The 25246-nt window shown below is 41.3% G+C and overlaps 1 protein-coding gene across 1 annotated transcript; it reads left to right on the top strand.

The window, feature by feature from the left end:
* Positions 1-883: 883 nt before the first annotated feature.
* On the top strand, positions 884-25246 carry specc1la (sperm antigen with calponin homology and coiled-coil domains 1-like a). Its single transcript, XM_008284150.1, has 16 exons — positions 884-1023; positions 8269-8431; positions 8533-8671; positions 8763-10393; positions 10815-11022; positions 12349-12422; positions 13685-13860; positions 13984-14147; positions 14559-14677; positions 15437-15527; positions 16043-16132; positions 16252-16411; positions 16708-16810; positions 19254-19370; positions 19463-19522; positions 21166-25246. Exons 2-16 carry the CDS (start codon positions 8306-8308, stop codon positions 21253-21255), a joined length of 3348 nt encoding a protein of 1115 aa, XP_008282372.1. The 5' UTR covers positions 884-1023; positions 8269-8305; the 3' UTR covers positions 21256-25246.

The raw sequence follows: 25246 nt of genomic DNA, 5'->3' as shown, positions 1-25246 counted from the left end.
CGCAGTATATTTTTTGTTGTTGTTGTTGCTGTTTTGAGCAAAATACTCAGTTTCTGTATACTATGCAAATACTGAGATTTCTAAATATATATATATATATTTTTTTTTTTTATTTTATTTTTTTTTTTAAGTTTTATATTTGACTAACATGACGCTTTCTAATACTGTCAACCTTGTTATTCCTTTATTATAAAATGAACCAAACTAATGAATATTTTTTCACACATTGAAACATTACAATATACACAATTACAATAAAACCAAGTTTAACCCTATTCAGGACTTTCATGTTGCCATATGTAGAAGGTCTTTCGGGGTCCATTGGACCCCAAGAAAGAAGAAATAATACAAAGTGTAAATGCAGGTGTAAGTCAGTTACACCTACACCCAACTGTAAAAATTAATAAGTACATAAAACAATAATAATAAGAATAACAAAATTCCTTCAGCAACCTCTTTAGAGTTTTTAGTTTCCTCCAGGAACCTCCCAAACAAACACAAAGCTCCTTGGACAGTCATAAAATAGAAAGCAAGTTTCTAGCATTTGTTTTCTACCAAATGCAGTTGATCTTAGCAAAATGTGTACACAAACCAGCCTGATATTTAATAAAGTCAGATACATTTCAAATCATGTGAGGGATTTGTGTAAACCTAAAACAGATTAGCACTAATCCACTATGGTTATCTAGTAATTTGGACGATATTTGCCCGTTATTCACTCACTTCAAACGTTTGTGCAGAGTCGTGGTCCTGCTCCAGGAGTGATTTGGAGAGCCCACCGTGGACATTTAACCACGCTGGAGACAGAGAGGAGTCCCTCCTGCACTGAGGCTGATGCTGAGGTGATGCAACCAGGGGAGGGGGCTGAGGATCATCCGGCTGCTGCCAGCGGAGAGGAGCTGCCATCCGAAACCGATGCTGCTTGGAGCCTTCACAAGTTGTGGGATTAACCAACTCCTAGCAAATGGACGTTCATCGGACTCCAATCAGTCTCTCACGCAGGAAGAATTAGGAGAAGCGGAGGTGAGGATATTTTATCAGTTTACTGACGGAGCGCTGTCTTTATGCCGGCTATGCTAACATTGTTAGCCTAATGATAGCGTTAGCAGCCTTAGCTTCGGCACTGCTCACTGAGAGCAGGGGACCATTAACTCACTGAAAACACACACAGGCATCCACAGTAAAGTTATGCCAGTTAGACACATTCGATATCTTTATTTTGTTGGTTTTAAATGACAAAATAATTGTTGTTTTAAGCCACAGAACAGATTTTAGTTCAGTCGTCAAGTTAGCAAATTCACCTATCCCGTACAATGAATAATTTCAAAATAAGTCAATTCGTTGTGGCGTACCCTCAGGGTTCATTCACAGTAGCAAACAGGAACGTCTAGGGAACCTTGAGGGAACGTTCTCTAAAGGTTCCCTGAATGTTCCTTTTTTTTAGCTAGTTGTCTTTTTATATATAGTTTCAATGCTTTGTCTTCAGATCATGTGACTTTAAATAGTAATCTGAAAACATTTTCCCTGGCAACATATATCTGCAGTTTAAAACCGCACTACGTCATCTACCTACTGCACCATACCTCTTATTATCAGGCTTATATTTTTACTATAGCTTTCAAAGTAGCTCGCTTTATTCAAGGTTTAATACAGTTTCAGTAGAAGTGTTTCAGAGTTGTGCTTACGTGTCTAGCCCAGTGCTTTTGTTTTGAAAGCCAACCGATAAGTTGGTTCCACTGAAATTCCCTGCATGCCTGACACTAATGCTAACTAGCTAGCTGGAGTGTCTCCTTGGGTTTAAGTTGCCATTTGGTCTCTCATAGGATAGTACAAACGTTTGCTTACTTCATACAGCGGATTAGTTGTCATTAAGTAAACTGTTTGGTTGGTAAAGCATGTCCATGTGCAGTTGAATGGCCCAGTTTAGGGTTAAAGCTATCAGTGGGGCTGCTAATGAAGGTGTAGCCCAGAACAATGTAAATGTGCCCCCCAGAGAAGAGTCAACACTGCACTGATGCTGCAGCTTGTCACTGTGTTTGAGCTGCTCCTGACTCTTTGCTATTTCACAGATGTAGCCTCTGTTTGCTCACATACTCTCTCCATTTGAAATAATCTCTTCTAACCCAGTGGCCACAGGTTTTCCCAAGTTTCCTGGAACTATTTTTCACAGTTCACTCTACAAATCAATTTCCAGGAGATGTGACTTACGAGCTATTTCTTGTTGGCTCCTCCTGATCATTGCTTTTAGAGAAATATGTTGGAAGAGGCTCTAGTCTTGGAAAAATTGCCTTCAGGTGACATTGAATAAGCGGCAGGAAGGAAATGAATTTCCATGACAGGCTTTTCACGAAGATAAGTCACAACTCACTGGCATTTTTATAGACAAGTATAAGTTTTATGGGTCATCTTGCTCTACAGTTCCAGATTGACTCTTAGGATGTTAAAGGTGTCAAAAAAAGTAGCTCAGTTTGAATTTTTTAGCGACAGATGTGTCATTTTTATCAGCTGTAAGGCATTAACATACTGATGATTTCCTTGTTGATTAATCTTTCAGTTATTTTCTCAATTTAGTCAGTTAGTTGTTTTAATATAAAATGTCAGAAAATGGGGGGAAAAATGTCTTTCATTGTTTCCTAAAGCCCAAGATGGCATCCTCAAATGCTTTTTTTTTTTGGTCCACAAGCTGAAGAGAATTTATACTTTATAATCGATCAATCATTGCAGCTCTGTTCTCCTGAAGGTTACTTGATAAAAATGGTTTAATAAATTGCTTTCCAGTCTCTCATATGAATAGCGAGGCATATTGTGACAAATGAGATTCAAGGTTTGACAGTGTCTGCTCTGTCTCAGGCAAACTGGTGCCTGCTTGTCCTTTTACAAATAGTCACCCATGTAGGGTTGACTGTTTTTTTTTTTTTTTTTATGGGAGACGCCACCACAGGAAGCTGATGTTATGGCAAGGAAGTGCCTCCCCGCAGTTAAAGCATGAATAAGGCAGGAGAGCAGGGGAAGGGGTATTTACTAGACCACTACTACCCCCACTCTCTCAGTTCTCCTCCTTGGCAGTTTCTTCTTCGTCCTCTGTCTCAGTCTCATGCTTTTGTTCAGCTGTCTGTAAAGGAGCTCTGTGCACACTTGGTCCTTTGGTCAGCCTTGGATCTGATCCATTGCATTCATTAATGCTGAAATCAAACACTGCAGCTTTAGTTGTTTTGAATTAAGACATGTGTCTTTGTCCTCTGGCCTACTGGAGCATGCATTACATGGCTAAGTGGTTACACATTGTTGTCACATTGCACGCATATAATTCTGTTGACAACATAATGAAAGCATTATCCTACTGATAGATAGTGGAGATATCTGAATATTTATTAGACACAATTGTTGCTTTTAAATGCTATCATTGTGGCCTCTTATGCTTTGTAGATTCCCAGTCCAACAATCATCCGTCTTGCTCAGTTGACAATGAATCACCTGGCTAATATTTTTTTAAAAATGTCTGCCAGCTTCATGCAAACACGATGGACTCTGCCCTCTTCATGCTGTGCTGTTTATGAAAGAGTTTAGCTATATTTAAACACAAATCCAGTGTGATGTCATGAACAGCCAGCCCAGTGATGTGGAGTCATCAGGAGTCATAATCAGTGCTGTTTGTGATACTATAATTCATCACAGATGCTGGTGTAAAGCACAGTAGTGTTGAATAAACACAAGGTTTTGACCGCATTTTTAAATTTCAGTAAACCCAGTGTGAGCATAGATGTTTGGTTTAAATATGAATCAGTAAGGGTTAAAAAAAAACAGTACTCAAACAAACTATTTAGCAGTAGATAGCATAGATCTACATAGTGAAGAGCACACTGGTTTCTAGAGTGGGAGAGTGAAAGAAAAGGCTGCTGACTCTGCCCCATTTAGCTGCTCTGTTGGTCCCCAGCCTGTGCTCCCATGTCTATTCAGACCCAATGAAAAGGGCTGTGCTCCAGCTAGCAGCTCTCTGTTTCAGACATCTGCTTTGACACACATTCAGCTATTCAGAAAACTGGCTAGTTGTTGAGTGCACATGTCAGTGCTTGGGGAAAACGCCCTGCACAATTGAAACATACTGTAAGTGTTATAGATAATTGCATACATGCAGAAATGTAACCCAAAACACAGGCAGTACAATTAGATGCGCAAAGACAGATGAGGCTGTGCAGAGATGCAAACCAGGGCTGTGACTGTTTGGGTTGTAAACAGTGATGTCATAAGTTCAGGCTATTGTGAATAAGACTTGGCACCACAATTCTAATTTCTAGTACAATATTTACTTGTTAGTGGCTTAAAATAGCAAAGCTGGGTCTCATTAATTCCTTTGTATCTTCAGATGGGGACATTACTCATTTGGTGGCATTTGGTCAATGTTTAACAGCTGCAATAGTGCTGTTAAACATTTAGAAAATTTCTTTGTGTCTTTGTTGCTTTAAGGTACAGTTTTAGACCTTCATAACAGAGCTGTAGAGCTTCTCAGACATTTATTTATGTAGTGGCCCCAAAATTGCACATATGGGCACTTATTCATACATTTCTAAAATGGAAATTGTTTAGTAGAAATGTTGACGCATGCTTGTCTATCAAAGTATTCAACAAAAAACAATGGGTTTTAAAGGATAAAACAATAGATAAACAGCTCAAACTGAGCACAAGTCTAAGATTGGCTTAACTAAAGATCACAGTTGCAGTGTTTTTGTATTTATTTTGCCATCCTTTATCTTGCAGAACTGCTTTACAAAGTCTGAACCTGGAATCAGCCAGTTTCTGTAATAGCTGTGGTGAAAGTTTCCTCCATGTTTCAGCCAGCAAAGCTTTCAGTTCATGCCCACCAGAGCATCTACGAGCTGACATTTATTTGTCCTTGGCATCCCATAGATGCTCTAATAGGGTGAGGTCAGGGCTCTGGGAAGGTTATTCTAAGACTGATGTTTTTCTGAGTGAAATATTCTTTGAACAGGAGGCTGGTATGCTTTGGATCCTTATTCTGCTGAAGGAGCCACTTCTCTCACTTGAATGATTTTGTTTGGCACATTTCTTCTACGTTTGCATCCAGATTTCCTCTGCATATTACAAAGTTCATGATTCCATCACTAGATATAGTACGGTCACGCACACAGCAGCGCCAAACTTTCCAACCTCCATACTTCACTGTACCTGTAGTGCAGTTTGGCTGGAATTCTTCCTGACTTTCCATGTAGGTTGAATTTGAACTCAGCTGAAAATAACACGCATCCAAAACGCTACTGTCTTTTGTGCATGTTCTTTTGCAAATTTAATGCTCACTGTCTTATTCTTTAAGTTTGTAAAATGGTTTCACTGCACCCATTCTTCTGAATCCTGTTGCTAATTGTCTGTGAACTCAGTTCTATCTGGTAATTCTTGCTGATCTCTAAAGCCTTCCTTTCTGCTATTTCATTATTTTTTAAAATTAATTTTACTCCTAGTTGTGTTAGCAATGTGTTACTGGTCTTTCTGACTGTGCCAGTTTTGCATTTGCTTTTAACAAAACCATTTCAAGGTTATCATGGACTTATAAAGTCAGTTAAGTTCACACAGGTGCCCTGAACAGAGGAAGAGTAGGTATAGTTCATCACATAAAAAATGTTTTAAGTCACTTTGACATTCAGAGATTTTTCAGAAACCTCTTTGTTCGTATTCAGAGGGCAATGTTCTCGCTCTCTAAAGTGAGAACCAGAGCCATGTGTTTTTTCTAAGGATCAAATACCAGTTTATTATTTTAGCTTATTCATTTTACAAAATAACTTTATGAACCTTAGGAAAATGTGCTTATAGTTTCTGTCCAAACATTGTAGTTTCTGGGCCACTGTTGTTGCCAAATGTAAATAAGTCAAGACAGCCTAATGTCTTGGTCTTGCCAAAATGCCGTGACGGCTTTTGTAGTCATGAGAACACAAATGTTCTTTAGGTACTGGCATGACGTAAGGACTTCAGATCCAGTAATGTCAGTGGGGAGTTAAATGCAAATAAAAACTAGCCTTCATTTAAAAAAAAAAACCAAAAAAACAAAACACTCAAAACTAGTAAAGAACACTGACTGTGAAAAGATGCACAAAAACACAATTCTGAGCTTCTGGGCTTTTTATGTCAGTGGTATGCTCATTTTAATCCCTTTGTACAAGTCTGTTTCAGCAAATAAGATATACTTCTACACCACCAGAGCCTCAGAGCTGCAGAGTCAAACCAGCTGAGAGATATGTTTTGTTATTTCTTTCAATGAGGCAGGGAAGTTAGTTTCTTTTGTTTGCTTACAGCTCTTTGCAAACTTAGGTTTAATGGTTTGGGACATGTATTTTGTGGCTTCAAGAGGCTTTTCAATTATTTGTCATTGTTGTCATTTTGGTGTAAAGATTTGAAGTTGTGCAACTGAAGAGATGCATATTTTTCTGTGTAAGTCCTTTCAAACTACTCATAACTCTTAATGATGTAGGGCTGTGAAGTAGGTCTAGCTAAACACTTCCCAGCATCCACGTCACCGATGGCCATCACTGAAGGTTAACAGAAATAACAAGCCTAATAACTTACTCCCCTTGAGGACTCTGTGCACTCAGAGTGGAAGATTTGCTGCAGATTTAAAGTGACACCTCGAAAAAGATGAATCCCTTAGAATAGTATGTCTTTGAATGAAGTGCAGTTGTGGTTTCTGAGCAAGTTATTTTGGATTCCTTGGAAATGTATAATACAAAGAAAGTTGACTTACAATGTTTAAATGCTGATTCATTTTTGTAGTGTGTATTTATTTAGCTAAGATTGAAAGAGAAGTTTAGTCACTGAGTTGTCTAAACATTTGTGGTCCTGCTGTAGTACGTCGGTCAGCTTCTCACAGGATTCTATTTAAAGTCTGATTTACGGCTGCTGTTTGATTATATTTATTTCCATATCCAAACAACAAACTTCTATGCAGGAAAACAAAGGAGCACTGACTCAGAGGTAGATTGTAGTTGGTTTCCTGTGTACAATAAATCACTTCAGCTCACTCTGTCCTCTGAAGAAAACTCGCAAGACACACAAGTCTGTGCTAAAATACTTACTCTTTGTCTCCAGCTGTGTCCCAAATCACTGCTCTTGCTATCGTGGCATCAAGTCAGATTCTCTTCAGACCTGGACGCAACATATGAGCGAATAAAACCTCTTGTGTTTTATACAAGCTTTTGTAATTTAGTTACAGCCAGGATCAACACAACGTTAGCTGCCAAACAAACACAGTTTACTGGTTAAATTGCAACTCTAAGCAAAACTTAAAGTGCTTCATACGTCTGAGAGAATATGTCATCTGTTGCTAATTCAGTACGCATTTTGAAGCATGCTCAAAAATTTTCCCCAGATCCAATTGTTATTAGGAATCTTTTCTGTATTGTCAAGTTGTTTAAATAAAGCAATGGTGATTGTAAACTGGTTTGAGTAGAACTTGCACAAGCGTGGCAATAACTCATTTCTCGGACATGCAAGATAATACGCAGTGCTTGGTAACTGAACTCACATTTTTTGCCTCACAAAATATGCTGGCAGTTTGAGACTTCACTTTGAACGAGTTTTTCCTTTTTTGGTTCTGCTTATCATTCTAGTTGATGCTTGAAAGATGCTTTTTCCTGCCCATCTTTTTTCTGTGCTAAAGACTAGACTGCAAAGCAGCACTCTTCACACATCTCCCGACAGCAGCAGCCACCCACATGGACTTTATCAGTGTCATCGTTGTTGCAGCTGACAGGCAAATGAAAGCCTGAACTTAGTGAACTATCACAAACACGAGAGCCATCTAGTGGAGATATTAGTCTGCCTCTGGAGCCCTTCAGTTCGGTGTTTACCCTACATTCCAGTGTCAGGGGTGGTCTTCTACAGCTGTCCTAACAGCTACCAAATGTAACTGCAGGGAAGACAAAATAATTGAAATTGCAACTGTGTCCATTGTGATTTAAATATGAATAAACATTCTCACCGGCATTTCTACATTAACTAATCATTATGAGGATCAGGAGAAAAAGCTAAATTTTACCCCCTACCGCCTAAACAACAGCTGTACTAAATACACTTTAAATCACAAAGGCAGACAGTGGTTTCTACAAGTGCTCAGTTATTTGATGTGATCTCAGTGTTTTCTAGTGTTCAGGGAATAGCTTCTGTGGAAAGAATTCCTTTTCCATGGAAAACTGGAGCTATCACTCTGTGTGCTGACATGCATTACCTTTCTCCCTCCTTTACCCTTCCCTCCTTTGTGTACAGATTAAGCTGTAGATGTATCCGCATCAGAGAGCTAAGAATGAAGAAGTCTGTCCGGCCAGCGGTGAGTAAGGCAAGTGGGGATCGAGGGAAGTCGGAGGCCGCATCCATCGCTGGCACCGGGAAACTTACAGCCAAAAGCACCACCAACGCCCCTCTGTCCAAGGTGAAAATTATTAAGTGATGGACCATTGAGCAGCTGATATGCTTATATTTGTTTTTATTTTATTGATTGTAAATGAATTTGTTGCATTTTTGTTCTCTCAGGTAAAAAGCAATGATGATCTTTTAGCTGCCATGGCTGGAGGGAATCCAGCATCAAGCAATGCTGTCACAAAGACCAAGAGGACAGCCTCCATTGGAACTACTGCTAGCAACCTAGACAGCAAGCCAAAGACAACATCAGGTATCTAAAATTTCACTCACGGAACTTAATTTATTCTTTTCCAATGTTCTTTTCATAGAAATTAAAGCATTGCCTTTTACTGTCCTACCAGGTACTTCATCCAAGCGTACAACATCATCAACTTCCAAGGAGCCAAACTCATCTCGAGACAGACTCCGAACATCCAGGACAACGGCTGCTAAAAAGCAGCTTGTGTCAGGGACTGTAGCAGGGGATGCAGCCTCAGGAAAGCGTTCTCGCAGCCAGATCCTGGCAGAGTCCGAGGGTCGCATGAGCAAGTCCAAGTCAGATGGCCAGATTAGTGATAAGGTGGCTCTAGAAGCCAAAGTAAAAGACCTGCTTGGTTTGGCTAAAAGCAAAGATGTGGAGATCCTCCACCTTCGCAGTGAGCTTAGGGACATGAGGGCCCAGCTTGGTTTGGGGGGGAAGGAAGCACCAGAGCAGGAAGAAGCTGGGGAGGAAGAGAAACCCCAGGTTTCAGCCATCACAGCAGCTGATGTGGAATCCACTCTGATTCTCTTACAAGAGCAGAACCAGGCCATCAGAGAGGAGCTCAACCTGCTAAAGAGTGAGAACCGCATGCTGAAAGACCGTCTTAACGCGCTGGGCTTTTCCCTGGAGCAGCGGCTGGATGCCTCTGACAAGTTGTTCAACTACGCCTCCCTGAGCCCGGACCTGGCAGCAGGTAGCGGGCACAGTGATGGAGGAGGCACAGGAACACTAACCTCCTCGGTGGAAGGCTCTGCTCCTGGCTCATTAGAAGATCTGCTCACAGGACACCAGCATGGAGGCTCAGCAGACAACCTCGACAGTGAGTCTAGTGAGGTTTACCAAGCTGTAACCTCCAGTGATGATGCTCTGGATGCCCCCTCTGGAGCTTCCTCGTCATCTGAGTCGGAGTGCGCACCCAGCAGGGAGCGCTCACGGAGGGGTAGCAGTGGCAATGCCAGCGAGGTGTCGGTAGCCTGTCTGACAGAGCGCATCCACCAGATGGAGGAGAACCAGCACAGCACTGCTGAGGAGCTTCAGGCCACACTACAGGAGCTGGCTGACTTGCAGCAAATCACCCAGGAGCTGAACGGAGAGAATGAGCGGCTCGGCGAGGAGAAGGTCATCCTCATGGATTCCTTGTGCCAGCAGAGTGACAAGCTGGAGCTCTATGGACGACAGATCGAATACCTGCGATCACTGCTTGATGAACATCATATATCCTATGTGCTAGAAGAGGACATCAAGAGCGGCCGCTACATGGAGCTGGAGCAGCGCTATGCAGACCTGGCGGACAATGCCCGTTTTGAGAGAGAGCAGCTCTTGGGGGTGCAACAACACCTGTCGAACACATTAAAGATGGCTGAGCAGGACAATGCTGAAGCCCAGGAGATGATTGCAGCTCTGAAGGAGAGGAACCACCAAATGGAACGCATCATGGAATCGGAGAGACAGGACCGAGCTGCCATGGCGGCTGCACTGGAAGAGTACAAGGCGGCAGTGAGCAGTGACCAGGCGGAGCTGAACCGCTGCAGAGCCCAACTGGACCAGGAGAGGCAGAGGGTGGCCGAGCTTTATTCTCTTCACACCGCAGGGGACAAAAATGACATCTGCCAGCTGCTGGAAGGTGTGCGGTTGGGGAAGGAGGAGGCAGAGGCCAAGGCTGCAAAGATGCAAGAGCAGCTGGAACAAGCCCACAGTGAACTCAACCGACTGCAGGAGACTTTCAGCAAGGTTAGTTAAACCTTGAAGCCTCACAGACAACTAGAAATGTAAAATCAGATGTGTGTGGGGCATCAATTTCCTCAGGCAGTAAAAAGTTAAATTGAGGTGTTTGACCTAAATACAACTTTTATCGAGGGTGCAAGAACACGGGAGTTACTGGGTCACCGAAATCATAATTGTATTGCCTGCAGAACTGTAGTTCTCCAGATTCTAGCTTTGGGATGGCACACGTTCTTAATTTGTACCTCATTAATACAAGAATAGACGGAGAATAACTGTGCGAATATGTACTTAAGATACACAGTGTATGCAATCAGTCTCTCTAAATAAAAATCAGACACTGCTGAAGTTTTGTTGCACATTAGGCAGCCAATTACCTCATGGCTAGTTGATAATTAAATGACAGATGCTCTTCATCCTGTCTGTGCAGCTGGACAGGGAATACAGAGACTTCCAGGAGCAGGTGCAGCAGCAGATGTCTGACCAGGAGCGTGCACTGGAGAAGCAGCGTATGGAGCTGCAGGAGAAGGAGACGGAGATTGCCGACATGAAGGAAACCATCTTTGAGCTAGAGGATGAGGTGGAGCAGCATCGAGCTCTTAAACTCCACGACAACCTCATTATAACAGACCTCGAGAGTAAGTTTGCTGGAAACACACTCTTTAAACTTAGTGCAAACTTGTTATAATATCTAAACTTACAGTAGTAATATGGTAGTTTTGCAGGACCTATAAAAAATTCTCCCCACTCAAGTCACTATTCGTAGATGCACCTGTAGCCACAGTTACAGCGTTGAGCGTTGCACATCTGGACAGTGCAATTGAATTAAGGTCTGGGTTCTGACTAGGACACTCCAGAACCTTCACCTAGTTGCCTTTAAACCTTTTCTGTGTAGCTTTGGCTGCAGGCTTCGGGTCATTGTCTTGCTGGAAAACATTTTTTTTCCCATTTTGCAGTTCTCTTGCAGACTACATCAGGTTGTTCTCCAGCATTTCCTAATACTTTGCTGCATTCATTTTACCCTCTACCTTTACAAGCATTTGAGGGCCTGCTACCAAGAAGCATTCTCACATCATGATGCTGCCACCCCCATGCTTCATAATGTGTTTGTGATAATGTGCCGTGCTCGGTGTCTGCTAAACATTATGTCTAGTCGAATGGCCAAAAACGATACATTTTAGTCTCATCAGACCAGAGAAACCTTCTTCCAGTTGATTTTAAAGTCTCCCACACGCCTTCTGGCAACCTCTAGTCAAGAAAAAGAACAGACAACAGTATTATATGCACTGTCCTTGTCAGCTGCTGAAGCTTGTTACTCCAATAGAGGAATCATAGGTGTCTTGGTGGCCTCCTTCACTAGTCTCTGTTTTGCACAGTCACTCAGATGACTGTGCTCTAGGCATGCGCCATATTCCTTCCATTTCATAATGATAAATTTAAGTGTACTATACTCCAAGAGATAATCAGTGACTCAAAAGTTTGCTTGTGTCCACCTTTGGACTTTTTCGTATAGATAACCTTTTCCCAGTGTTACTTGGAGTGTTCTTTTACCTCTATGGTGGAGTCATAGCCAGTAGTGCTGACTCGCCAGTGATCAAACCTTCAAGATACCGATGTCTTTATACTACAATCACTGAGACACATTTATTGCATTCAGGTGATCTCCATTTCACTAATTGTGTGACTTCTCCCACCAACTGGCTGCATTTGGGGTTGAATTAAAGGGGTTGAATACTTTCATTTTACATTGTATGGTTTTTATCAATTGACATTACTTTACAGAAATCTGTATCCACTTTGCCACAAAACAGTCTTTTTTGGGGAAAATTCTTGTCCAAAAGAACAAATTGTTTTGGCCATGATGGACTGAAAATGGCTTGTACAGTAGTAAGAAATGTTGAGAAAGTATTCATTGTGTTGTGATGCGTGAGAACATTTATGCCATGCATTTGTTCCTATTTCAGACTCTGTGAAGAAGCTGCAGGACCAGAAACATGACATGGAGCGGGAGATTAAGATTCTTCACCGCAGACTAAGGGTAAGTTACCGTTGAGACTGAAAGCATTAAAAAAATTCCACTCACATCACTATCAACATATGGCTTCAGGAACCAGTGAGACGATGAAACATGATCCAGTTAGTCCAGTTTGATTAACAGACCCATGAATTTGAGGGCTTATCAGTAGAGCCTGATTGATACTAAATTCTTATGGCCAATGTCGATGCCAAATTTGAAGAGTAAAAAATTCTGTTGTGGATTTATCGGCCAGTGTTCTTCATACATGTCAGTTATATTGAACAGGGAAAATCATGGGTTCTTTGTTTATCAATTTTCCAGAAATGGACTAAACAAACTAGGCAGCAACTTATTGTAAACCTGACTGCATCACCTTCTGCCAAGCTGTGATGCGTACTCTGCTACATGCACTACAGGCAGTCCTGGGAGAGCCGCTCTATTAGACACTACTTTTACCCCTAGCATAGGGGACAAGTTTTCATATTTGTGCATATAGGAAACTATATAAGCCAGTTCCAATGTCTCTGTAATATTCCGTTTTTCTTTGCAGTCTTTGCAAACATTTTTCTGCTGCCGGATCGACAAATCTAGAGTTTCCCTCTCCCCTCACCTTTGCTCTTTGAATTCATTCTCATTGCTCAGATCATCCCTGTCACCAGAACCAGCAAGGAGCAGTTTTTACCAGGAAAAAACTATAAACATGTACTTGACTGGCACACAAAGTATCAACTTGCTGATGAACATGGTGTAGAAAATAGCAGATATTTTTCTCTACACTTATGGGAAAACAAATTAGATTAGATTAGATTAGATTGCACTTTATTTTTCACCACAAATGGGGAAACTCACTTGTTGCAGCAGTATGGATACAGAGCACAAAAGATAAAGAGCACAAAAAAAGTGATAGGAAGAAAAGAGAACAAATAAACTATAAATAGGAAGAGCTGAGAAATGAAATGCAATAGACACACACACACACACATTATAATAACAATTGCACATAAGGGAGATAACAGATAAAACAGAGCAAAGATAACAAAACAGAGCAAAGAGAAGAGTGGATATTAGTTTTACAATTAATCAGGGAAACAAGCACAGTTATAAATGAATGCTATTATATGTTATCTTGTTAAGTTATACTGTTGCATAGCCAAGAAGACAGACTACCCCAAGTGGCCAAAAGAATTCATCAATACTGCATTAATGATCTAATGTATTATTTAGCATAAATAATGTTCAGCTGTCTGCTGCTGTCTCATTGTTTTTGTGTGGCGTGTGTGCAGGAGGAGTCTATGGAGTGGCGTCAGTTCCAGGCTGATCTACAAACGGCTGTTGTCATTGCTAATGATATCAAATCGGAAGCTCAGGAGGAGATTGGAGACCTGCGGCGCCGGCTGCAGGAAGCACTGGAGAAGAACGAGAAGCTGAGCAAGGAGCTGGACGAAGTCAAGAGCCGCAAGTAAGACCCCCAGACAGACATATGGAAGAGCTCCAGCGCTCACACTGACCTCGTCTGTCTCGTGTTTCTAAACAAGACAAGGAGACATTTGATATGCTTATTAGAGTACTGTCTGTGTTCCAGGCAGGAGGAGGAGAGGGGCCGAGTGTACAACTACATGAATGCGGTGGAGAGGGACCTGGCTGCTCTAAGACAGGGAATGGGTCTCAGCAGGCGATCCTCCACCTCCTCAGAGCCCTCGCCCACCGTCAAAACACTCATCAAGAGCTTTGATAGTGCTTCACAAGGTACACATAATCACAAGATGCTCCATTGTCCTTATTTTAGACATTGCTGCTGCTTTAGTAATAGTTTGCTATTAATATCTGCAGTTTTTCCACAGTATAGATTGAACATAATTGTTTTTAATGTTTTAGTACTTATTCCCCGTTGGTGTAAGTTGTCGAGGTGCTTTTTGGCTGCAGACTGAAAATGCAAAATGACATTAAAAGGAGTACTAACTAGCATTTTAATCTTTGATATAATTACAATTTAGAGTGAAAATTGTATCCTGTGTAATTTGTAGCATGATGGTTTTGTTTGACGAGATGACATCCTTGACATCTATCAAGTTGGTATGTAGTGACTTGTGTGTAGTGGCTCCTAACTGAGCTGTTTGTATTTGTATGTGAACTGTTACATTTTCCCTCTTAATTCAGGTCCACCTACCAATGGTGCCGCTGTGGCTCCCACAGCCGCCGCGACCCCTCTACCACGAACCCCCCTCAGTCCCAGTCCCATGAAGACGCCCCCAGCAGCTGCTGTTTCACCCATACAGGTACTAGGAAAAGTGTTTTCAATGACTATTTTGTCTCTTCGCCTGTATTACCATACCATCCCATGCACTTTTAATGCTTGGTTATTTAGGATTTATCGATCAGTCAAACTGCACCAGAGTTAGTTTGGAATGGGACCAGGACCACTGTTCTCGTTGACATTGTGTAGTGTTCACCACAGTGGCAGGATTCACACAAGTTTAGACAAATCATGCTACCAGCATAGTCTGTTTATATCTAATCAAACCTGCCAAGTGTGAGCGCAACCTTACAGATACAAAACAACACTGAGTGAAATAGCCAGCCTATATTTTAAAAAAGACAACATGCCTGTATGAGTTTTTCTGACCTTTGGTCTTCACTACATTTGATATGAAGTGTGATATCAACAAGCAATATGTTTTTTAAGGATATAAATGTAAATGCAATGCATAAGAAGAAAGTGGAATCAGTCACTGTATTATCTGTAAATATGAAAACTTATCTTGCGTGTAGTTGCACAGAAAATCTTTATTAATTAGTTTTATTGACCAGTGCCTCAGTTGCCCTTGTATATTACCACAGTTACCTTAAGATGTAAGGACCTGGTGTAATCCTTGTATTTACAGTATTGACAAAAAAAGTGCATCATTTTGATTATTTGTACTTTTTATATGTGGCATTAAAATATATGGACTTCCACACACAGTTCTGCAAGGCCCTCCTTTAAACAAAGCCCTTCTGCTTTGCAATACAATAAAAGTACTGTTCTGCTGTTTCAGAGACACTCCATAACTGGGTCTATGTCAGCGGCCAAGCCGCTCTCCTCCTTGAGTGATAAGAGGCCCAGCTACACAGACATCACCATGCCAGGTAAATATACTCCCTGCCCTGGATAAATAATCTCAGTTTCTTTATGTAACAGCTGTTGCTCCATAAATGCAAGTATAAATATGCAAGCGTGCAGAATACTGTAAATGGACAGCACACAGGATAGCGAGTCCTTTGCAGCTACATCTCTGTCACAGTGATTCACAGGAATTGACACTCCCCTCACTCGTGACATGCAAAGTTTTTTCCCAGAAGCCTGGAATTAGCAGGACTCATGTATGCTGAGTGGATGATAAGAGGGAAATAATGAGGCCTCAGTCCCTCGGTTCATTCTCAGCCGTAATGACTTCAAGTGTTTCATGTGAACGTGCAGGATTGACCATCGCCTCAAATGTTTCGTTTACTTTGCTCTGATTTATTGTTTTCTTGTTATTCCCTGAACTCTGAGGGACTAGAATGTAGCACGTTGCTGATCCCCGTCACATCGAATTTCAGAGGAAGTCGCTCATAGAATCCCTGGTACTGTATGTAATGTAAATACTGTGATGTGTCCACAGCTGAGCACCTTCTCAGGGGAACCTCAGCTGCCCGGCCTCCGCCTGTCATCCAGAGGGTCTCCAACATGGACTCCACCAAGGCCATCTCAGGTTAGAGATGCTAGTTGAGTTACATAAACTTCTCATAAGTATGTTATGAAGTGACGCAATCATTTGTGTGGTTTTTGAAAAAACGACTGAGTCTATGATCACATCCTTGTCTCGAGCAGTGTCCCGCCGGAGCAGTGAGGAGATCAAGAGGGACATGGCGGCTTCAGACGGGGGATCCTCAGCCTCTCTGATGGCCATGAGTGCAGCCTCCTCCCCGCTCTCTTTGTCCTCCTCCTCCCCCACTGCATCCATCACCCCTACAGCACGCAGCCGGCTAAGGTACCACACAATGGTGCTCTGATTTCCTGTGCGTTGTGCTGTAGGTTTGTTATTTGCTTATAATGCATGTTTGAAGCCTGTTTCAGTCTGGTTTCAATCTGTTGGCCCCCTTTGTGACATCACCTCCTCAGACTGTGATTGATCTGATGACAAAACATTCAGCTCAAGTCATGACAGTTTTTTCTAGCTCGCTAAACAAACAAACTCCTCATATGATCTGTGTGTGTTTCTGACACAGCAAATCTTTTAAAACTGTGGCAGAGTGTTTGCTTACATGTCTCCTCTGTGTGTAACAGAGAAGAGCGAAAGGACCCGCTGTCAGCACTGGCCAGGGAGTATGGCGGCTCCAAGAGAAATGCTTTGCTAAAGTGGTGCCAGAAGAAGACGGAAGGCTATCAGGTGGGATTCTGGTCTGTCGCTGTAACGCATGATCAGATATCTGTCACTCGGGGTGAAACTGACAATAAATAAACATCATGTGCTTTTATTAAAAGAAAACCTCACTGATTTTGCACATCAGAGTCAAGTTTGAAAATGAAAAAAATCTAGTGATGTGTAAAGAAATGAGCTCTCCAGACCTCTGTAGGCCCACTCCTTATCTCTGCTTGAGGCTGCTAAACTCAAGGCTGCATTCACCACTTTAAACTTAACTATGAGCTGCAAGGTGGGTGCTAAGTTTTGACAGGAAAGGAAAATGTCTCTGGTTCTGCTGATTATATTGTGAGCCTTTATTATTATTTTTGCTGTTGTAAGTCTGACAGTGTTAGAAAAGAGTAATATTTGGCTTTATACTCTTTTACATTTTTATACACAACTGTGTAGCATCAAGCACATCTTCTGTGTCAGTGTCATCAGCAACGGCTTATAATGTCAAATGGAATTCACGAGATTAAAAATGGAGGGGGTGTAGCACAGTTTTCTTCTCCACTAGCTTATGAATTTTACGACAGTGATTTTGTTCTCCATGTTTCTGTCGACATAAACGGTAGCACAATGAGGTTTCTTACTTTTATGAGGACATGACTGTGTCAGCCTCACTGTAGCTGCTGCTTCTTGTTATATTGCTCACATCCTACTCCAAATGAATTTAAAACTGATCCACTGTCGAGCATGATTGTCTGTTTTTATTTAAACGTTTTTGTAGATGCCAGTTGAAAGATTTTGCTAAGACGGTGTGGACATAGTGGCGGCTATCTCATAGGTGTTGTAGATCTACACTCATTTTTTCATGGAAAAAAACACGTTTTTAGGGGTTTAATCAATAACCACAGTGGGTGTTCAAGAAAGCGGGGGTCCACCACAATGTTTAGAAGTAAACGTCTTCATATGGCAATTTGGTAGATTAACCAACACTTTGAATCCCACATAAGGATGGCAGACTTTGCCACCAAGAATTAAAACCACCATTTAGAGAGATAATGATAAATGTGTGTGTTGATTGTCAGTCATACAGGTTATAGTAACTGTAGGAGCTTCTTTAGAAATCAGCTGGAGTGGAAACTCTGTAACTGCCCATTAGTCAGTTAGACGAAAAACATGACATGGAGAGAGAGAGAGATTAAGATTCTTCCCTGCACACTAAGGGTAAGTTACTGTTCGGACTGAAAGCACTAAAAACAACCCAATCACGTTACCATCAACATGTGGCTTCAGGAACCAGTGAGACGATGAAACATGATCCAGTTAGTCCAGTTTGATTAACAGACCCATGAATTGAGGGCTTATCAGTAGAGCCTGATTGATACTGAATTCTTGTGGCCAATGTCGATGCCAAATTTGAAGAGTAAAAAGTTCTGTTGTGGATTTATCGGCCAATATTCTTCATACATGTCAGTTATATTGAACAGGGAAAATCATGGATTGTTTGTTTATCAATTTTCCAGAAATGGACTAAACAAACTAGGCAGCAACCTCTTGGATGAAATGTCTTCAACAACTTACAAGAGAAGTCCAGCTGATTTCTACTAAAGCTCTGACGAAATAATGAACGTTAATACATGAAATGGCCCTTGCTTATAATTTTCATTCACTATTAGTGCCTAAAATGTTTTTTGACTTTAGGAGCATTGATTATATAAAATTGAGTCATCTTTGCCTCTGTTGTGCCGGATGTTGCAGTGACTGCTCTTTCTTTGTTTGTCTCATTTGTTGGCTGCAGTATTGTCTCTTTTAAGACACAGTGGACTCGTATATAAAAACACCTTTCTAAATGTGACATGTCTAAGTGTTGACCTAGTAATGATTTAAATAACAATCAACGGTTGTTCCAGAGTCACATGCCATATTGAAGTGATATTTACCTCTTTTAAGTGATGTAGGTTGTGGTTACCATGGCATCTACGGTCCTCTCCAGGAAGTGCGCAACATTTGGCTCATCCTGTGGGTTACCTTCCTGACAAAAACACTAGACTATCTGTAAATCATTGCATACTATATAAGTTAAAGCTATGACCAGTAGATCTGGGCATCTACTTTCAACTTTAAGGGATTGTTTGTAGGAGGTTGTAAAAGTTTGATTTTAAAGGTCAGATAACAGTTGATAGTAGAAAAGGTGATAAATGTGATGTGGATGAGTAGTGTTGATAGTTCATATAAAACCCCAGGACCGTGGATAAATCATTTTAAATGGTTCATGACAACAGAATTTATTGTGACCGTAATATTGTTTAAAGAGATGTAGAAAGCTAAGCGAAGTGACGTTCATGATCTGAAAGATGAAATGCTGTACCCTCTTAGGTCAGATCAGACCCAAAAATTGGTTTCCTATTGATTTTTGTCTTCCACTGTAAATGCTCTGTCAAGTTCAATCAAAGTTTAAACGGGTCATCGGTGTGTTTTTCAGAACATTGATATCACTAACTTCAGCAGCAGCTGGAATGATGGCCTGGCCTTCTGTGCTGTGCTCCACACCTACCTGCCCGCACACATCCCCTACCAGGAGCTCACCAGCCAAGAGAAGGCAAGTTTCAGAGGAAAACCCCCATTTTTGAATCATCCTTTTTCATGTTTCATTATGTGTGACTTCAACTCTCACTTCACTCACTTTTTCAGAGGAGAAACTTCACCTTAGCCTTCCAGGCTGCAGAGAGTGTTGGCATCAAATGCACTTTGGTAAGCTTTGTAGACATATGAAATGACTTCAGAAAAATATAACCCCAATAATGGACAGTTCTGTCCTGATGTTATTTTTTCCATTGTTTGCCGATAAGCCACCTGAACTTCTGATTTTAAATAACTTTCAACTATAGTGCTCATTGTAATGATTACCCAAAGATGAACTACAGTTTGTTTTGCAATTTCCTTAATGTACTGTGTGTAGTTCTGCTTTTAACCTCATAAACCTCCACATCATCACAGCTGTGCAAATCTAACTGTGCAGCTTGATGCAGTCTAAATCCTGAAGAATTTATTTGAACTTCTTGTGGAGATTCCAAACAGAGCATTTAAAAAATAAAATAAAATTTAATGAAATGGTGCGGCTGTGATGAATATTGATTCCTGAGTTTAAATACAGCATGTAAACATCATGTAGCTTCAATGAAAGCTGGAACAAGGTTTTGTGGAATATCCTGTCTGTGATACTATTAGACTGTGCGTACAAATATATACTGACCTCCGGTTTACTTAAATGTATATCCATACATTTTGGGAAATGCAATTATTTGCTTTCATGTCTCTCAATCAAATGTTAAAGCTTGCAGCCACTTTGCTCAGCATACAGAATAGAAACAGGGAAACAGAAATCTCCATCTTGGCAATGTGTAACTCTTGACGTCCACCTAATCTAAAAATGATCAAAGTGGTTCGCTGGTACTCTGTGGTTGGAGCTGAGCCAGACGATGCAACGTCTCTGGGCCTATGACGACAACCAGATAAAACTGTAAAAATTCACCTTCATACAGTTGTCATGAATGGGACAATTAGCTGTACAGACTGAAACCGTTTTTTTTTGGTTGTAAACGTGTATTTCTGCTGTAACGTTGCACATTTTAATGCATGGGTTTATGGAGACTCTCTTTTGGACTCGACCTCAAGTGAACCTGTGAGGAACAGTGAGGGTTACCACACAGACTTACAGAGAAATTTAACTAGTGTCATTTCCTCTAAGACTCACAGAACATGTTAGCATCCTTCAGCTTCTTTTGTTGATTCTCTGGACCACAAATTTCCTGTTTTGACTCACACTCTAATCTGAACCTGAAATGAGATATAACGTGTTAATTAGTGAGCTTTAGATGTGCTGATTGGTGGATTTGGTTATGTTTAGATGGGGCCAGGGTGCCGTTTCCCTTTGCTTCCAGTATGCGAGGCTGCTTGCTTCAACCTTATATTTAGCATGCAGATATGACAGGGATGTCAATATTTTCAATTCTCAGCAAGAAACTGAATAATTTTATTTCCCAAAATGTCTAACTATTCGGGAAAGTTTATGTTAAGGGACTAAATAAGTAAACATTATACAGGATGCCCTCCACTAATACCTGGCCTGCTTCATAAGTAGATACAATATTATCTCAGATTGAGGGAAGGTTTTTTTGTTTTTTTTTTACAACAGCTGGAATCTGTCCAGTAATTGTGGAGATGATGATGATTAAGTTGTTTACATTGTCACTTACCAAACGATTAATGACTAATCTTGTTAAATTCAGTTGAAATGGGGAATCTAAAATGTTTGTGCACCGTGTTTTTTTGAGACGTAAATCTTAATTTTCGCTGTGTTTTTCTTGTTTTAACTGTCATTTTCTCTGCTGCAGGACATTAATGAGATGGTGCACACGGAGAGGCCAGACTGGCAGAGTGTCATGACTTACGTCACAGCCATCTACAAATACTTTGAGACCTGACTTTGCCGCCTCGCCCACCCTGCTCCTGCAGCACAATCAGACCGACCACGCCATCCCTCCTGAGCTCTCAGCAACCTTTCAGCCCCCACGGTCCACTGTTGTACCTCACTGACCTCCCCCCCCAACCTCACCCCGCTTCACAGCAACACCCGGTCACGCTGAACGTCTGTGCTCAGTATTTAGCAACACTAACGGCAGATGCAGAACCTCACTGGACACACAACTGCATCATCCTGCCAGTGCAGCACAGCAGGCGCTTTGTGTAGAGTTGTAGTCCAGGGGCTTGCTTGTATGTTTACTGTTTCACAAGTGAGCCATGAGAAGCGACAGCCTGGTGAACCAAGTCGGCGCTGACCAGCAGTGAATCCTTGTACATCGTCTTTGTCTTCAGTTCATGTCTGAAGGAGCAGCATGAAACCAAGTCTCAGTGCCTTTTATCTGGCTTTTTCTCATATATAATATTCCTCCACACTTTACCCAGTGTCCACAATGTTGTAGTCTGTTGAAGGGGAATTCCATCAAAGCTGACTTAAAGCATGTTACTTGCATAAAGTGTCACGGGAGCTTTGCTTTGTTAAATATTTAGTGGACGCTTTCCACTATTTTTTCCACACTAACAAAACAAAGGTTTGCGATGCTGGAATTCCCCCACAACCTTGAAAAATCCCTTTGGACAGACTTCAGAGAGATGCGGCTTTTTTTAATTTTAAGTTTTTTTGCACCAAGTCTTCCAGACGTTACAGCACGATACAGATGCCTCTCTTTCAGTGGATAAAGTGCCTGTAAGAGGTTTCGTACAAGAGACCAGAAAATGAGCTCTTTCAACACAGCATGTGAAGCTGGAGATTTGAGGAGTTGCCAAATATGTTTCAGGGCCTTTCGATTGTTGATTTCTTCGCTGATTGGTCATCAGGAAGACTGATGCTGCAGACAGCTTCCACATCAGCATCTCATCACGATTATGTTTGCTGTTCAAGCCCTGAAGTATACTGTGTTCTACAACTCTACTGCACATTTTGTTAAGCAGCACTAACACACTAACTTTGTGATGGTTTTTCACTTACGGTTCAATGAAGTTGGTCAAATATTCATTTGATGTGTGCGGAGGTCTAAACTTGACTGTATATTGCGAGTGCATTTGGCATCTTGCACTCAGACTTCTTTCATTTGGCACATAGAGCACACAGCATAATGTCGTCATAACCAAAATATTAGTTTGTTAGATGTGTTTTGACTGGAAAGATAAGTTCTGTTTATGTTAGCGAGCCTTAAACTGTAATTAGCATTGTTATCTGATTAGACAAAATAGTCTCTCACCCACTGACTTTGTAAACTTGCTGTAGTTTTAATTAGGAAACTAGCAGAGACACATTCATAAGTGAAGACACACTTCTGTAGATCAATGCAATTAAGATAGTAGTTGGCCATTTTGGTTTATGCATTTATTCTTGTCGAGAACTGAAGATCAATATGCCTCGTGTCTGTATGCTAAATACGAGGCTAGAGTCAGGAGTGGGCTAGTGTAGCACAAGAACTATCAACAAGGACAAGCAACTTGCCGCACTCTGTCCAAAGATAACAAATATCGGCCTACCATCTTTAAGGTCAGTGTTTCCAACTTGTAAGTCCATGAGAATCCATATGGGCCTCTCTGTGGGGGTTTGTGTGCAGCCACTGTGCTGGATTGGTAGATGACAACCTTCTGCACACGTGCCGAACATTGTCCGATCTGACTAGAAGATAGGATATCCGTGTGTATGTCCACAAAGGAGTATAATGCTGGTTTAATGCTTACTGATGTGTATCTCTTTTGTTTAATTTGTGCAAAAAAAAAACTGAGTGTAAAAACAACCAGTCTGGATGTTATGAGCAGTTACGGTCTGGACTGAAAGCAGTGACTTCCTGAAGTCTCCTCTTGGCTTTTTTTGCACATATTAAAGGGCAAGTTCATTAGTGAGCTTTAGGGACAGTATAGATGTTTTTGTTGTGCTATTTCCAGTCTGCTTGGAGGAACTTAACACTAGCCTGAGGCCCGTGTCAGTATTTCTGTGTCTGCAAGTATGTGAGAGTTTCCGAAATTTGTGCCCATGTGGCAACTACACTACAACAGTAACCGTGCACATGCTCAAGATGTGACCTACTGCACATGTGTGAAACAGAGTCCTACAAGCAGACTGGTGTGGATGAGAAAAACGGTATAATAGATTCAGCTCGTGAGAGACTATAACCAAGGCTTTAGAGATACTGGGTGACAGATTTTTGTTAACCTTTGGACAGATCCAGATTATCCTTTTTTAATCTTCAATAGGCTAAACAATCACCTGCCAGCTGTATTATAGCATACAGACATGAATGCAGTATTGATATTGAGCATTTATTTCACATGTAAATGACAAAATTTACACAAATGACGTGAGACTTCAGTCTACCATTGGTTTGTTTTGTGTGTTAGTGCTCTCGCTGAGTTTATGTTTGAAATCCCAAGTATGGCAGAGCCTTACTTGAGAGTAACTGTGTCGCACAAAAGGCCATTTAATTTGTCTAAATTCAGTCTGCAACATTACTGTAATGCTGTCTGACTGCTGTGTGTTATTGTGGCTCAACACACCAAGTTCACTGTATTTATTTGCATAATTTCCGAACATTGTAGGAGGTCATCACTTTATTTGTGTGTCCTAAGTAAATATGAATTTATTACACATACAATAGGTAGCTGCACTGAGATAAGCTTTTCATATTCCACACTAATATCCTGCCTTAACAGTTTAGCCGAGGTTTCTGCTGCTGACAATGTGACGTTTTAAGCTGCAGCTATGTTTCCTCCACAGGCCTGTGTCACAGTGTGGAAATAGTTCCTTAAACAAGGTCCTTCTTGTTTGTGCCTCTTGAGAAACACTAATAGTGAGAGATGGTCATGAACCATTCTGGGAAGCTGAATCCCCGTATGTGTCTAGTGAAGGTGCCTACACACTGTTTTGATTTGGATCCGCAGAAGCTGCCAGCTGGTATCAATAGCAGCATTAGAAACAACATTTTTGTCTCGATTTAGAAGCCGTGCCAATTGCCAAGCCACATCACTGCAGCGTGCACAGCTGCGTTCAGTGATTTAGAGTTAGCACAAGAACCCGCAACAATGACTGTTTTTGTGTACAAGACAGAGTGAGAGTGAGTTATTTAATGACATTTGAAGGCATTGGCGCTTTGTCGATGGGGGTCATGTGATGCCACGATGCCGAGGACTATCAGCCAGCAGTTTTTATTGTCCTCTGCCTGATTCCACCGCTGGTGTTTTATTGCTCCCATCAGGAACGTCTGAGAGCTACAGAGAGATTTTGAAGCCTCGCCATCCTGGAAGCGGAATGTGTTTTGATCACGCTTTAGTGATCCCTGGGACTTCTTAGGTCCAACATGTGCTGATGTGGAGTGATTGATGAACACTGAGCCCAGCCTGCTGAGGAGAGACGGCTGGTCAAAGCTAGGAAGCACATTCCACCTCCACATGATGCAGCCATGATGGACGTGTTACATTGTTTGGCGAGCAAAGCAAATGTGAACAGTGCTCTATGTTGTTATTGGGTCCACGTAATCACGCTACACTTCTTTTTCTTTGTTTACTTGAAGATGCTCTGAGAATTCCACTGAACCTGCTTTAGTTTGTCTTTTTGTTTCCATGTTGCCTTTTTTTTTTTTTTTTTTTAAATAATAATGCCACATGTTGCAGTCAGATAAAGACTGATGTGATGGTGGATTTATTATTATTTTTGGAACACACTACATGCAGTGCTGAAATGGTCCCCTTAGCAAAGTTAAAGCTAAATGAATAAATGTGTGTGCATTTGTGTGTTTGCGCGTGCGTGTGTAAAGGGACTAAGCTACAGTATTAAGTGCACACTATGATGATAATCAGTTGTAAGAAAATGCTGTCTGGTTTTATGTTGCTTTATTTTTTTTCCAGCAATCCCTGTAGTTATAAAAGACCAGTGAACAGCCA

The sequence above is a fragment of the Stegastes partitus genome, unplaced genomic scaffold (genome assembly GCF_000690725.1).
Source record: "Stegastes partitus isolate 25-593 unplaced genomic scaffold, Stegastes_partitus-1.0.2 Scaffold349, whole genome shotgun sequence".
In the NCBI taxonomy this organism is placed as follows: domain Eukaryota; kingdom Metazoa; phylum Chordata; class Actinopteri; family Pomacentridae; genus Stegastes; species Stegastes partitus.
This window is presented reverse-complemented; position numbering and strand designations above follow the sequence as displayed.